This window comes from Hakea prostrata, chromosome 11 (assembly GCF_041222555.1).
Source record: "Hakea prostrata isolate BN-2017 chromosome 11, UWA_Hpros_2, whole genome shotgun sequence".
In the NCBI taxonomy this organism is placed as follows: domain Eukaryota; kingdom Viridiplantae; phylum Streptophyta; class Magnoliopsida; order Proteales; family Proteaceae; genus Hakea; species Hakea prostrata.
In genome coordinates this window covers 7,602,186-7,615,821 of record NC_142610.1, presented here as the reverse complement: position 1 = coordinate 7,615,821, position 13,636 = coordinate 7,602,186, and the positions used below count along the sequence as shown (strand labels likewise).

Sequence of the window (13,636 nt, the reverse complement as noted above, 5' to 3'; positions counted from 1 at the left end):
AATGGGATGTAAACCCCACCTCTAAGGTGTGGAACCTATGGCCCATGGATGACTTGGATTGGTTCTTTCATCCCAAAGTGGATGGCGGATCCAAACTAGACTTACAAGCCTAGCATCCCACCACCAAAGGGTCAGGAACCATGAATCAACTTAGAATCACCACCCAGACTAATGTCTATAATATCCAGAAAATAAACAATGATCTCATGAAGATTAACAAACCATGGGTTCAAGTACTGGACAAGATTATCTCAGTCAGTCTGGTCTGATTGCATTTGGTTTCCTCAGTCTCATGTGTTCAAAGGAAAATGAAACCAAACCATTAGGGTATTTTCAGTTTCAGTTTGGTTCAGTTTAACCCTCCCCCCAAAAACAAAGTGTTTATGGCAACAGTTTTGAAACTGTTTGGATTCGATTTTGTATTAGTTTCTTATCATTTGCTTGAATTTGGTTTGTCCCTGTTTTCATTAATTCCATTTCACATCTCATCATCATCATCATCAAAGAAATGCTTTCTAAAACCAACTATAGGACTAAAGTATAACCACATGGAGACAACAAGCTCTGCCAACTGCATTCCAGAGAAAAAGCAACTTCATTATAAGTCATGGAATGACAAAACAAGCTTGCTCTTTCCATTCTATAGTGTTCTATGTCCATGAACAAACATATTCTGACTAAGATATGAAAAATGTCTTCATCCCTAAAGGGATTGATGAGCTGCACCTGCAGGGACTGTAAGGAACAAGCTTCCATGCCAGATAAAAGCTTTGCTCAATAAAATAACAAGGAGGCTTACAGAATAACATCAGTACTCATCTTGCTGTGTAGACATCTTTGCTTCCTTGATGGAGTATTACAGTCTTGTTAAGATGACAATGGACTCCCACTCCAAAGCACAGATCACATCCTGTTTCACATAGCCAACCATCAAATTTTGAACATTGTGGTATTTTTTTCTGAGTTTGTTCATAAATGTAACGTCACCCTTGTTATTTGGATGTTTCTTACTTACCGCTGGGTTCTGTTGGTTAATATCAAAGCTATTGATGGCACAGGGCTCAGCCAAAAGCTGATGGGGCTCGTCACCTGCAAAGTAAATATTTCTTTCTCAATTGATGCTTCAAGATCAAAACTTTATGGAAATCAACATTTTGAGAGGTCTAAGTTTAGAAATAAAAAAGGGGGAAATTATCAGGAGATCTACAAGGATTTCAAAGCACACAAGTTCTACAAGTGAGATGCATATAGAAATGAGACAATAAGAAACCACAATCTCCTATGGTCAAAGGAAGAGGGTAAAAAATGCTCATCAGATCTAGTAAAGCTATATCAGACAGAAACTAGTACCTTGCTCAATTACAGCAAGAAAACCATCTTCTGAACACATCATAACCGGTAGGATCTTAGCAGATGACAGGTTGCTAATATCAGAAGATTGCATGTAGCTATCATAATGAACCTCCCAAACCTCACTTTCAGAAAATGGAGTAGCTGTCTCACCCTGTACAGACCCAGAAAGAACTATTGGCTGCTGTTGCCAACGAAGATCCCAGGCAAATAGAGTACCTGAAGAACCTCCTGCCTGTAAAACAAAAGAACTTGAAACTCGACTCATTCATCCAGATTCATCCGACTGATAAACTTCTGCTTATTTATTATGCAACTGATTATCTATGTTTTTAACAGCTTTGGTAAAGTAAGGTGGAATGACATAACACTTTATTTACCAGGCACACATGCTTCCGTGATGGGTGAATATCAATAGAGTGTACAATTCCAGATGTGTTGCCTTGAGTCCTGCATAACATATTACTGAATAATCAACTGAACTGGTGAACCTTCTATAGCAATATAGCAAATGCATCCAAGAGTGAGAAAAAAGCAACTGTATAAAACTATGCATCCACAGAATGCGAAGATGTTTACCATATAAGAACAAAACCATCAAAAGGAAAAAATATTAATAGAACCAGGCATAGAAAGAAAGGTTCCAATTGAAGTGTTGAAAAGCTTGAGAATCTGTGGTTTATCTTCGCTAGCCAAGCTATTTAATAACATTATGAGCAAAAGGGAAATGCTAGATAAAATTAGGAGAAGAATTATGATTCTGATTTATAAAAATAACGGCTGACATTCAACATTGCAATGCCTATGGAGACATAAAAATATGTTTTATATTATGAGATTATGAGATTTATTCAAACTCACCTGAGATTAAAAAAATAATAATTACTAATATGGAAAGCCAATCTAGTTTTATGCCTGGATGATCCATGACATAAGCTATTTACTCATAAGACACATAAAGCTACGATAGAGTCTCTAGAAGTTTGTTTGGCAAGTACTAAAGAAGAGAAGTGTATCAAGTAAATACATGGGCAAAGTTAAGAATATGAATGATGATGTAATGACAAATTAGGAACTACAGGGGGACAGTCAAGGCAGGAAGTTCCTAATTGCAATAAAATTACATAAATGATCAACTTTAAGCCCTTAGTAATTTATTACTTTCATCATAGATGATTTAACCAGAGACACTCAAGATCAAGTTCCATGGTACATGTTTTTCCTTGAAAATATTGTCATAGTAATGCAGTTGGGGTTGGAGATCAACCTTGGAATCAAAAAGATTTAAGATAAGTAGAATGAAAATGGGATATAGGGTGTACAGCTTTAGCTACAGCAGGACAAATAATGAGGTGGCAAAAATTAAGTGGAGATTCTTTCCACCCAAGTAGGGTAATCTTCCAGTTCTCCCAAGCTCACATAAGGCCTGACACAAGACCTGCTCGTGGAACATTGGTAGGCCATATGTGAGTGTAGGAGGATGATAGATCGGCTTGGCCAGGTGAATAGGATATGGACTCGTGAAAATTGATGAAAATGAGTTTCCACACAATGATTATTTTAGGTATACAGGCTCAATCATTAGTATAGAAGGTGATATAGAGGATAATGGATTATGCTTAATAGGAAATTAAAGTAAAGATCGATGAAGGTGGGGATGTGCATCCAAAGTGTTGTATGATAATGAATTACTTTAAAATAAAGATCAATATTTTTTTATAGGACAATCATACTAATGGTTATAATGTATGGGTCAGAATATGTTGGTATTCAAGAAGTATCAATAGATAAACTCAGTGTATCTGTGATGAAGATGCTCAGATGGATATGTAGCAAAGCTAGAAAAGACAAAGAAAGATCATATAAGAACCAATCTGGAAGTCGCTCCAATACTGCGAGGGTTGTCTGAGGACTGTAAATGCCTATTCCTTCCCCCCCAGAGATGGTTGAGCTGAATGGTTATAGAGTTACAATTCATCTGAGATCACCTTCCTTTGAAATTCAGTTGGACAAAATAACTACAAATCCATGCCCAATTGGAAGTGCATCTTCAGATCCATTGTTCCTCTTGGCCATTCAATCTCTAAGTTATACCAAATTGCTGATTAACTAAACAACATCATAACCAAGACCAGCATTGCAGTCTCATTGCAGTCATCTTTCAATTGGGAAATTATGGTCCCCTCTTTCAGGCATTTAGCAAACAAATTCCTTCAGAAACATGTATAATCAACCCAATGCTATTCAGACTTATGACCATTCAAGTCCGTGAATAATGAACTGGTTCACGGTAAACCAATTAAGGAATTTAGATGATCAACAAGAAGACCCAAATGTACGTGAAATTTAAATTTTAAAAATTTTAAAATAAAAAAATAAAAGACAAAGAAATTAAGAAATTGACTGCTATAGTCTCACCAGTTACCCTTGAACTGAGACACTGCTCCACCTGGTTTCCTCTGATCCCACCACTGAAGACTAAACCCTAAGCCACCAGTCGCAAACTCAGTCGGTGAAGCCCATTTTACAGTGGTGTAAGACACTAAACCCTGGCTATCAAACAACCGACGATAGTTCAGCCTTGAATCTCCAACAGTTATCACATTCACTCTCCCAACTCGATCTACACTAACACATTCTAATCCATTCCCTTGCAGATCGATTCCGGAAATGGGTTCTCTATGGAAAGACTTATCTGCAAGAGAGAGCTCCGATTCAAGAGAAGCATCAACAGGGTCAACAAGTAAGAAGTGGAGTGAGCCACTACAGGTAGAGGCCGCTAGAATGGGTTTTTGTGGGGTCTGTGAAACACTGAGAGAAGAAACTCTTGAAGGACAAACCCATGAAGATTGAAGTTGGAGATTTGTAGGGTTTGAACGGTTTAGAGCACGGATTTCAATCGAAGAAGCAGAGGTATCGGAGTCAAAGAGTGCAAGAACAGCGAATTTGTCGAATGCAGAGAGAGGTGAAAGCCATCGAACTGAATCCACGTATCTTGATTGTGGGATCCTGTGCACTTGCAAGTTCTCCTCAGCTTCAATCACTGCCATTTTCAGGGTTTCTTTGAGGTTTTTGCTTCTCCAGTCTATTTAGGGAGTTCAGAAGAGGACCAGATAATCTGGTCCAACCAGGTTGGCTCATATTCCGATCCAACCCGTATTTCTTGTGGTTGGTCCAGTACACAAAAGGCTCCGGAGCACCACAGAATGATCCTAGTAGCAGAAAATGCTGATCACAGAAAAGAACTTTTTCACCTGCAACTTCTCTTCTTATCTTCTTCGAAAGCATAATGGAAGGAAATTCAGACCCATATGGGCTGAAAAACGAGATTTAACTGAAAATTCAAGAACACAACGACAGCCAAATTTTCCTTTGAGGGTCCCAAATGTCTTGATAGCTCGATCTGCTGTTGCTGTTTTAGCATTGGGCTTCATCGATGCTGGGTATGTTTCTTTTTCTTCTCTCTCTCTTTCTCTCTCTCTCTGTTCCTGCACCACTGGTTGAATCCGTAGAAACTATTTGTACAGGTACAGTGGAGATTGGTCAAGAATAGGGGTGATTTCTAGAGAAACAGAGGACTTGCTGAAAGCTGCTGCTTTTGTTGTAGTTCCTCTTTGTGTTTTTCTGATTTTTTCTTTATCTAATCAAGAAGAATCTTGAATTTATATTGCAAATTCAATTTCATTGTGATCTGCAGACTACTTCTTCTTTTAACTTCTTTTTTTTGGGCCAGATAGTTTTACCTTAAGTTTGATCACTTTAGACTTTAGAGCATTGTAAGAAAATCTGTTCAAAAATCATCTGAATCTGTCTCTCCAAGGGATCATGACTCTCTTGAGTAGATTGATGGGTTTGGAATATGAGAAATAATTCCCTGCTTATTAAGTGGATGGAAGTGGTTGCTCCTTCAGTTCTGGTAAGCAAATCACTATCAGCTTCATGTAAGTGGAATTAGAATATATTTAGATGGCATTGGAAATTAGATTGGTGTCTGTGTTATAACGGTAGCTGCCATAGTTACTGTCTCACTACTAGTTTCTCTGTTTTCTATCGTGTTATAAGGGTAGCTGCCATTGTTACTGTCTCACTACTAGTTTCTCTGTTTTCTATCTTTTTTTTTGTTTGGAAAAAAAATGGAACAGTTCTGCATGCATCAACTTGAGTCCAAATGTGTGCTCTCTTCACACTCCTTCACCACATGATTAGGAGAGAGTCCACCTCTGCCCATATATGATCTACTAAATCAATGCTCAGAGGTCGGCTCTTTCTTAAACATGCTATGAAGGTGTGTGAGGGGAGAGCACAATCCTCTACCCACCTAACTCATTCAAATCTTGATTAGCTTGATTACAACTGGTTGAGCTCTCTTTTGTAACTCCAAGACCATCAGATTGTTTTAGTAAGTAATAAACATAGGTTGTTTACAAAACACCGCAGAGGACAAAGCTTTAGAGATAGAAAGCAACACGCTACAAAGGTATTAAACGTAAGGGCCAAGGTTGCATTGGATGCGAAAGAAATTGAACGCAACATGGAAAAATGATAGAGATAGATAGCAACAAGCCAACAAAGGTACTAAATGTAAGGCCCAAGGTTGCATTGGCTATGGAAGAAACTAAATGCAAGATGGAAAAATGATAAAGTTTATCAGCCTCTCGATAGCGAAGAACAATGTGTTCCCTTGACAGTTTTGAACCACACAGTAGGGGGATGAGGTCCACCTGTAAATAGTAATAAAAAAAATTAGTAGGGTCCACCCCCTACTATGTTGTTCAAAACCATAAGGGGGCACGTTGTTTTTCCTTGATGGGAAGTTGATCTGGACTCAAAATGATAAACCTATAAATTGTGGCTGTCTATAAATCTTGGTACAGTAAGCACTTCCAACTGCTGTTGATAATCTTACATCCATTATATACAATGCCAAAAACCCATTGACTAAAACTTAAGTTTGCACTTATGAATTTTGCATGAGAAGAGTAGTGTTAGGATAATAATTGATGATAATTGAATATTCCCTAACCTGAGCTTCAATTTTATGTATGGAACAAATATCCTTGATTGAGCTTTACTTATGCAAAGTTAAAACTAAAAGAAAAAATGAAAAATTTGAAGGACACTTTAACATAATTGGCAAAAAGCACATATACTCCAAAACTATGCCAAATTTATAATGACGAAGATACTCATAGTTGTATTATCTATATATTGAAATATAAAATGATGAATCGAGGAAAAAAAGGAACTTATTAAAGAAAAAAGAATATGAAATTTATGATTCTATTTTATTAGGAGAACATTGTAAAGTCACAAGAGATTAAAGGCAATATAAGAGTTATGAAATTATCTAATTATGACTTAAAAGATTTTGCTAGAGAAGTGTATCCTGTGCCAATTTAAGAGTTTTACCAAAAAAAATAATAAGAGATGTTTTAGTGGGTGATAGCCACCTTGTAATAGTTTGAGTAGATACTCTGTGGTATTAGCCATTATATGACTTGAAAAGTGGCTCCAAGAGGTGATGAGAGAGGTTTAAAGTGGATTGGGTATCCTCTATGAAGGCCATCAAATGTATCATTAAGAAGGTTGATAAGGAAATTAGAGGAACGTTTAGTGTGCAAATGCTATGGGTCCTAATACAACATGAAATAGAGTTGAGTAGAGATATGGTATTTGTGTAAATTCCATTAAGTTGGGATAAGATATTTCTGAATTGAGTTAAGTAATTTTTGAAAGTTGTCCCTTATAATCACATTATTCCAGTTGAAACCTTGCTGACTGCATCCAAGTTGTGAAGGTGAGTCAATAGCAATGGAATGATCTGTTGTGGATAATATCAAAATAATGCACTTCACATGTGTTATGGATAAACCATCAATCATCGGACTACGTCAAACCAATCCGCGGTCCAAACATGATATGAGGCTGAACCACGAACCATGGGATAAGATTCTAAATTGAGTAAGCCATTTTTGAAAGTTGTTCCATAATCACATCATCGGGTGACAATCTAGATAAGATATGGTTAGTAAAGAAAGTCTATAAATAGAGATCAGACCCAAACAAAAGGTAAGACACTTCCCTCACTCGAACCTGCAACTTCTGGCTTTTAAACACTTGAAAACCTATAATCCACTCGAGATCTAGAGCGACCACACTTTGTCTTTGCTGACTTGACCGTCAGAGACAGACTGGCGATCCAGCTGATTGGCTCTGTTTCTAACAGCTTTTTCCAATGATCTCGCGGGTGAACGAAGCTTGGACTAAATCAAACCAGATTTAAATCGATTGTTGTAAACTGTGGTTTGCAACCTCGGCAAATTCGACACCAACAACACGAGATAGTCCCAATTCTGTTGAAAGTTCGAAAAGCTGAAAAAAAAAAAATTCTTTCTTTTGGGGGTTACAAATAAAAGTTTTTGTACTTTTCTCCTTCTTTCCCGTTTGGAGAGTAAAACAGTAAGGAATAGATTATATTGGCAATTCCGTTGGTTTCAATACTCAATCTATGAAAGATGCGACAGAAATGAATGAAATTTAGCAGAGATAAAATATTTCCAGAAAATCTTTCAGAGGTCCAAACGAATAATTGACCTCTCTATGCAATAAAAACGTATCTCTTTGAATTATCACCTATGGTGCAAAAAGGAAACAAGTTCTAAGAATTAAGTAGCAAAGCGGGTAATGTTTATGTCGCAATTTAGATAGTGCCAGGAGTCTTTACTCAGATGATCTTGTTATACACACTGCAGTCTAAGTTGTTGATAAAGTTGGTTTATAGGCAATTTTACATAATAGGGGTAAAAGTTGAAGTTGAGGAAATTCACATGTTTTTTGCTTGAGGCTCTTAAAAAAGGAGAAGAGGATTACATGATTCTTGCCTGGAAAAGCAAGTACAAAATGGTGCTTTAATGATTTTCTGTATGTATCTTTTACTTGTCTTTTTGTGATTTAGCTATCACTTTAAAGTTGTTCAAATTTTGACTCATATGGGCCAACATTTTAGTTCAATCTCCGTTTTTCAAGAAACTGAGATGAAACCTATGGATTAGTTTTAGAAGTTCTAGGTTTGGACAAGTTTCGACCAATGATGGATTAGTAAAGCAGTTAAAGGCCCAACCTCCCTAGGAGAGGTCTTGGTTTCGCATTAAAAAAAAAAAGTTTCGACCAATATTTCAAAAAATTTGATAGTTTTGACCAATAAATGCCAAGTTCTAATCAATGTCAGCCAATTTCAGCAGTTTCAACAAGTTTTAATCAGCCTATCACATATTGAGTTTTACACCCAAAGATCCTTAAGTTTCGACATGATTCCCACCGGCCTATGTCAATGTCAATTTCTGGTTGGTCAAAAGACTCAAAAAAGGCCTCAAAACTTTTGATCTTGATGTTTGCGTACACCATTGCCACCCAATATTCTTTGAATTCAGTAGAGGCCAGTTTACTAAAAAATGTTTTCAGTCTTACTGAGAAAATTGTTTGTAGATTTGATTAGTAACAATAAATGTTAGGATTAGAGCAATCAATTAGACACAATCTCAAATAGAAAACAATGAAAAAAAGAGACGGATTTTATCTGGTTCACTCCAATGTGAAGCTACGTCCAACATTAGGTTTTTCACTATATTCTTATCAAAACAACTACATAAGATGTTTTGTTATAAAAGAATATATATCTACGCGCTTAAAAATCCTAAGCCATAGCTATTCATGGCCCAATCCCAAACTGTAAAGAAACTCCAAGGCCTAAAGAAACTTGAATCCTCTATAGACTCTGAGGGTGTTGCCTCCACACCCCCACCGGGACAGCCTCCTCAAACCTCCGCCTCATCACCAGGGAGTGGGACCTGTGTGAAGCATGAGCCATACTCAACAATGAAGGCCCATAGAGTCCAATGCAAATCTGTGGCTGTTGTTAGTTTCTTACTACAATTTTTTGTTTAATGAAATTACAGAATTAGGCAGTTGGAAAATATGCAAGGTTACAAAAAGAATTAAGGTTGTGACTTTAATAATTTGATTTTCGCTGTAGTTTTTATCCTCACTGAATGAACACCGAGTACAAGAAATTCTTGACTTTATTTGTTTGAGTTCTATATGATTTTTATCACCTTTTTTGTACTAATTGTAGGAGACTATGGCTGTTGTGTCATTCTCAATCAGGTTGGTTTCGCTAGCAGTGGGGAGAAGGATGGAGATGATGGTAATGAAGGTCCAACTAGCTCTAGTTCGTGGAAATTCTCACCAGATGGTGAAGACAACAATGAGATATTTGGCAATGAAGACATTGACGGTGATCCATCCGGGATTACAGACAGCAACAATGTACTTGATGTAGATAGTGTGCCTCCCGAGGGAGCTAAGCTAGTGACGAGTCGTGGTTGAAAGATCCGACTGAGAAAGGTGATATTTTTAAGGATATTGATTAGGAGTTTGGCTTGAAGAAGGGTGGCACAGGCGATGATCTTGATAAGGAGTTTGGCTCGAAGAAGGGTGACACAGGCGATGAATGGGAGAGGGTTATGTTCCCTGGGATTTTGGTGATGAAAATAAAGAAGAGGTTTTTGACATCGGAGAGAGTGTTGAAGGGCTTTCAGGTATTGGAGATGAGAAGCTGGAGAGAAAAATAACTGAGGAGGATAAGCAGCTTGAGCGTGAAGAACAAGAACCTTCTTTGCAATTGAAAGGTAAGCCAAAAAATTTATATTTTTTTCGTTATTACTTCTGTGTAGAATGCTTTATGTTTTGCCGAAGCTATCTTTTGTAGGTTTTGGGTCTTCAATTAAATGTGTTGGATTTTTGTAATCACGTTTGTAGAGTCCTCAATTTTGGAAAGTGATCCTTTCTATAATTCCTTTTTTTGTTAGGTAGGGATATCGAAGTTTATCTTTTAGGCCATACAAGTGAAGAGCTGGAGTTGTTGTGTTTAGATTCTCATTTCCCTGTTCTTCAGTGCGACTGTTTTTTCCTTCGTTTTTCTTGTTTTGTATTTTCTCATCTCTTATTGGTACAGGAAGAGAGTGGGGTTGAATTTGCAAGGGGATGGGTGGTGTTGCAGGTATGGAGTTAGTAAAAGTTTGCTGCTCTCTGGACTTTGTGGGTACAAGTAAGTTTCAGCAGCTGAAAGTGCTCCCTTTTTTTTTTTGGTATAGGTTTGTACTCTTTCTCATCTTTCCTTTACCTGCTTTTGTGGAGCTCCAGTGTGAGTCCCCAAGTATTGATTAGCTCTCTTATTCTCTTATGCCCTTTGAGTTAATATATGTTACTTCTGGAAAGAGTAACAGTTGTTATAGACAAGGAATCATCAGTTCAAAATAGCCTACAGATGATGGGCATAATAAAGGAATTAGGGCTTCATTTAATTGAAATATGTAGGAAAGAAACTAACCAATTAAAAAAGTTTGGAATTTCATATAGTAGGTTTAGGGCTTAATTGAGGGAAACTTAAATTTCAACTCTCTTCATCAGGAATCCACAAAACTCATTGGTTTCCTGAGAAGGGGATATTCTGGGTTTTTTAAGTAGTCGGAGCATAAGAAGAAAAAAGAGCATAAGGTATTGTGGGGCAGAAGAATTTGATCATATTTCCTCCTAGGTGTTGGCTTACCTTCCAATCAAGGGGTTATGGACACTCACAACTAGGATCCGTTATATTTAGGCCCACCCCAGAACACTGATGCAGGCACACAAAATAAAATAAACAAAAGAGAAAGAAAGAGGTTAAAGTAGATGTTTTAATGAACTTGCTCTCTGAGCTTTGAGGGTTTTGCTGATGGAAAGGGAGGGTCAAGTGTTGTTTTAGAGTTTTGATTTCACAACAGGGTCAGTATCTGGGCTTGATTTAGGAGCTTCAATTGTCTTAAAGGTGTGACCCAGCCTGTTGAAAATTGGGACTTCTTGGTTTTTGGCTGTTGTTAAGATATGAAAGAGTCCTCGTCTAATGAAAGAGTTGGTTTAATGGATTTCAAATGAACTCAACCAAATCTGGAAACTGTTGGTAAAGAAACACGTTATGGCCATGGTAGAAACCAGTTACACTGTGCTTATTATGGACTTCTAGCCACTAAAAATAGAAACTTATCATTCTAGGCAACATCTCAGGTGAAGAAACTACAAAACTACTCACACACAATTTCTCTCAACATATGGGCCTCTTGCGTCTAAACTTGGGTCTCCAAAGTAGGTCATTCTAGTCCAATCATCCTTAAGCAATGTCAGAAGTCCTTCTCATTTTCCTATACTCATCTAGATTGATGTGTAAGATGCTATGCTTATGTTGAATCTATCTGTATTAGTGACAATATTATTCCTTGGCACACTTCGCAAAAATAAAGGTATTATTGGCCACCATGTGGATTGCAGGTCCAAACCGTGCATTTGGAGACCTCATTACAGCTTCAGGGATTACTGAAGAAATGTTTGACAGTTTGATAGTTCTAAAGGACTTTGAAGGTGTCGAGGGGTCGCCTCCTCTGAGAGAAATTGAAGATATATGTCTAGAAAAGGATGAGAAAAAATCTACAAGGGCTGAAATTGAGCACAAGAAACAAGAGGAAATTGCAAAGCACAAGTGAGGTAAGTTGATGAAAAAGGTCGGGCTTATGGAACAGGAGAAGGAAATGCAGTATTGGACGTGTGTGGATTCAGCCTGGTGATGGACAATTTATTTTCAACGATAAACCCTTTGATGCATACTTCCCACTTCTTGACCATCATGCTGATGTCCTTCGGCCATTTGCTGAGACAAAAACCTTGGGTCTGTGGGACGTCAATTGCGCAGTGAAGGGGGTGGCATCTCAGGTAAACAACATCTATCTGATCCATAGAGAGCTGTGGGTATGATGGAGTGACAATACTTTTCCTATTGTAAGTTTGTAACTGTGCTTCACTTTGTTCCACGTCTTCTCTGGCCTCCCTTGCATTTTTGTGTTCCTTGCGAGAGATGCTGTATGGAGTGCAATAGAGCCTGTTGAATATAACAGGTGATCAGACAACCAAGACATGTTGGCTTGGAGACTGCCCTGTACCTAACCTGACCATATCGAATTCATAGACCAACTAAGCTGTTAGGCTTTATGTTGCCTGCATATCAGTTCATTGTTAAATTTGTGCCTGCATTTAATCCTATGCATGCATAAAATGTAAGTTGGTATGATGTGCAATACCTTGGGCCTGAAGTGTGTAAAAAACCCTTTACTTCTTAGGGAAAAAAAATCATTATTAAGTGTGTTGGACATGATCAGCTAATATACAAACTTAATCCTTTGTTACCTTCCAGGTCATGGTATTTTCTTTCTAACACATGAAATGCTGTTGATTTTCTATGTTCTTGACATGTCTTAATTGTAGTCCTTCCAAATGCTTGGTTTTTATTACTTTCTCTTTAATCAGGACAAGTTGGAGCAATTTGCCTAGGGGTCAGCAGGGCCTTGGAAAGGTGGGAACCTGATTTACGTCCATTCCTAAAATCAGGTAAAGCCCGAGGGAGTTTATTTTCATATTCACTTTTCTTCCATTTGACCTTGAGTGGAATATTGGAATAGGATTCTCGTCGTCAACCCCAAGAGATTTATTTTTATATCCTCTGTAGTCTTTGAGTTGACATATGTTATTTATCCCCCCTCTCTTGTCTGGCATGGCAACCTAGGGTTTTAAGGGAAAAAAGAATGTCTAACAATGATACCTACTCTTTGGCTAAATTTAAAAAGGTATTTTTGTTAAAGAACCAACAAACTCAGCCTTATACCAATGTAGTGAGATTGACTACGTGGATCAAATCATTCAAACAAGATATAGTGGGGAAAGTTGGGATAGAACAATAAGGGGGAAGAAAGAGATGGCAAAGTAGGATGGGGAAATGAAAAATGGAAACGCCAATTGAAAGATGGAAAAATGAATGATCAAAGTAAGAGGAAGTAGGCACAACCCAGCAAAATCAGGAGAACCTTAGTATGTTGGGTCAGCTACATGATCATATTGGAGGATAGAGTCACAACCCCCAATGGGCTCCATTAGAGATCATACTTGGTACATGAACTAGATTATGCATGTCTTCCACAACTTCTCCTATGGTTATTTAGGCCTGCCCTTTTAGCTCATTCAGTTGAGGTCATATCACGCCTTATTGGGCTCTTGTGTCCCTAAGCCTCTGTTGAATATGACCATACCTCAATGACTCTCACAGAGCCTGTTAGTGATGGTACTACTCCCCAAGTCAACCCTGATGTGATCATTTTCTACTTATATCCTTTGTAGTCTTCCATGCATCTTTCTTGACATCCTCATC

At 37.7% G+C, this 13,636-nt stretch overlaps 2 protein-coding genes and 1 pseudogene across 3 annotated transcripts in view; 2 read left to right on the top strand and 1 right to left on the bottom strand.

The window, feature by feature from the left end:
- Nucleotides 1-256: 256 nt before the first annotated feature.
- On the bottom strand, nucleotides 257-4,576 carry LOC148999865 (Transducin/WD40 repeat-like superfamily protein). Its single transcript, XM_089140572.1, has 5 exons — nucleotides 3,769-4,576; nucleotides 1,731-1,800; nucleotides 1,351-1,585; nucleotides 1,016-1,089; nucleotides 257-910 (listed from the first exon to the last, which is right to left on the bottom strand). Exons 1-5 carry the CDS (start codon nucleotides 4,398-4,400, stop codon nucleotides 857-859), a joined length of 1,065 nt encoding a protein of 354 aa, XP_088996698.1. The 5' UTR covers nucleotides 4,401-4,576; the 3' UTR covers nucleotides 257-856.
- Nucleotides 4,574-6,368, top strand: LOC148999864 (DNA-directed RNA polymerase subunit beta). Its single transcript, XM_089140573.1, has 2 exons — nucleotides 4,574-4,793; nucleotides 4,878-6,368. The coding sequence occupies exons 1-2, from the start codon at nucleotides 4,576-4,578 to the stop codon at nucleotides 5,008-5,010; spliced, it is 351 nt and encodes a 116-aa protein (XP_088996699.1). The 5' UTR covers nucleotides 4,574-4,575; the 3' UTR covers nucleotides 5,011-6,368.
- A 3,027-nt stretch (nucleotides 6,369-9,395) lies between these two features.
- The window catches only part of LOC148999863 (small ribosomal subunit protein uS9m-like), a 57,111-nt pseudogene continuing 52,870 nt past the window's right edge, over nucleotides 9,396-13,636 (top strand). Inside the window, exons 1-4 of the transcript XR_016170628.1 lie at nucleotides 9,396-10,037; nucleotides 10,409-10,456; nucleotides 11,713-12,150; nucleotides 12,742-12,822. The product of XR_016170628.1 is annotated as a small ribosomal subunit protein uS9m-like (transcript). The remainder of the gene's footprint in view (nucleotides 10,038-10,408; nucleotides 10,457-11,712; nucleotides 12,151-12,741; nucleotides 12,823-13,636) is intronic.

Coding starts and splice junctions, on each gene's coding strand:
- LOC148999865 (XM_089140572.1), bottom strand. CDS start 4,400: ATGGCAGTGATTGAAGCTGAGGAGAACTTGCAAGTGCACAGGATCCCA. Junction 1,586..1,730: donor CACGGAAGCATGTGTGCCTG/GTAAATAAAGTG, acceptor TTTGTTTTACAG/GCAGGAGGTTCTTCAGGTAC. Junction 911..1,015: donor TTAACCAACAGAACCCAGCG/GTAAGTAAGAAA, acceptor TATGTGAAACAG/GATGTGATCTGTGCTTTGGA.
- LOC148999864 (XM_089140573.1), top strand. CDS start 4,576: ATGCTGATCACAGAAAAGAACTTTTTCACCTGCAACTTCTCTTCTTAT. Junction 4,794..4,877: donor TTGGGCTTCATCGATGCTGG/GTATGTTTCTTT, acceptor CTATTTGTACAG/GTACAGTGGAGATTGGTCAA.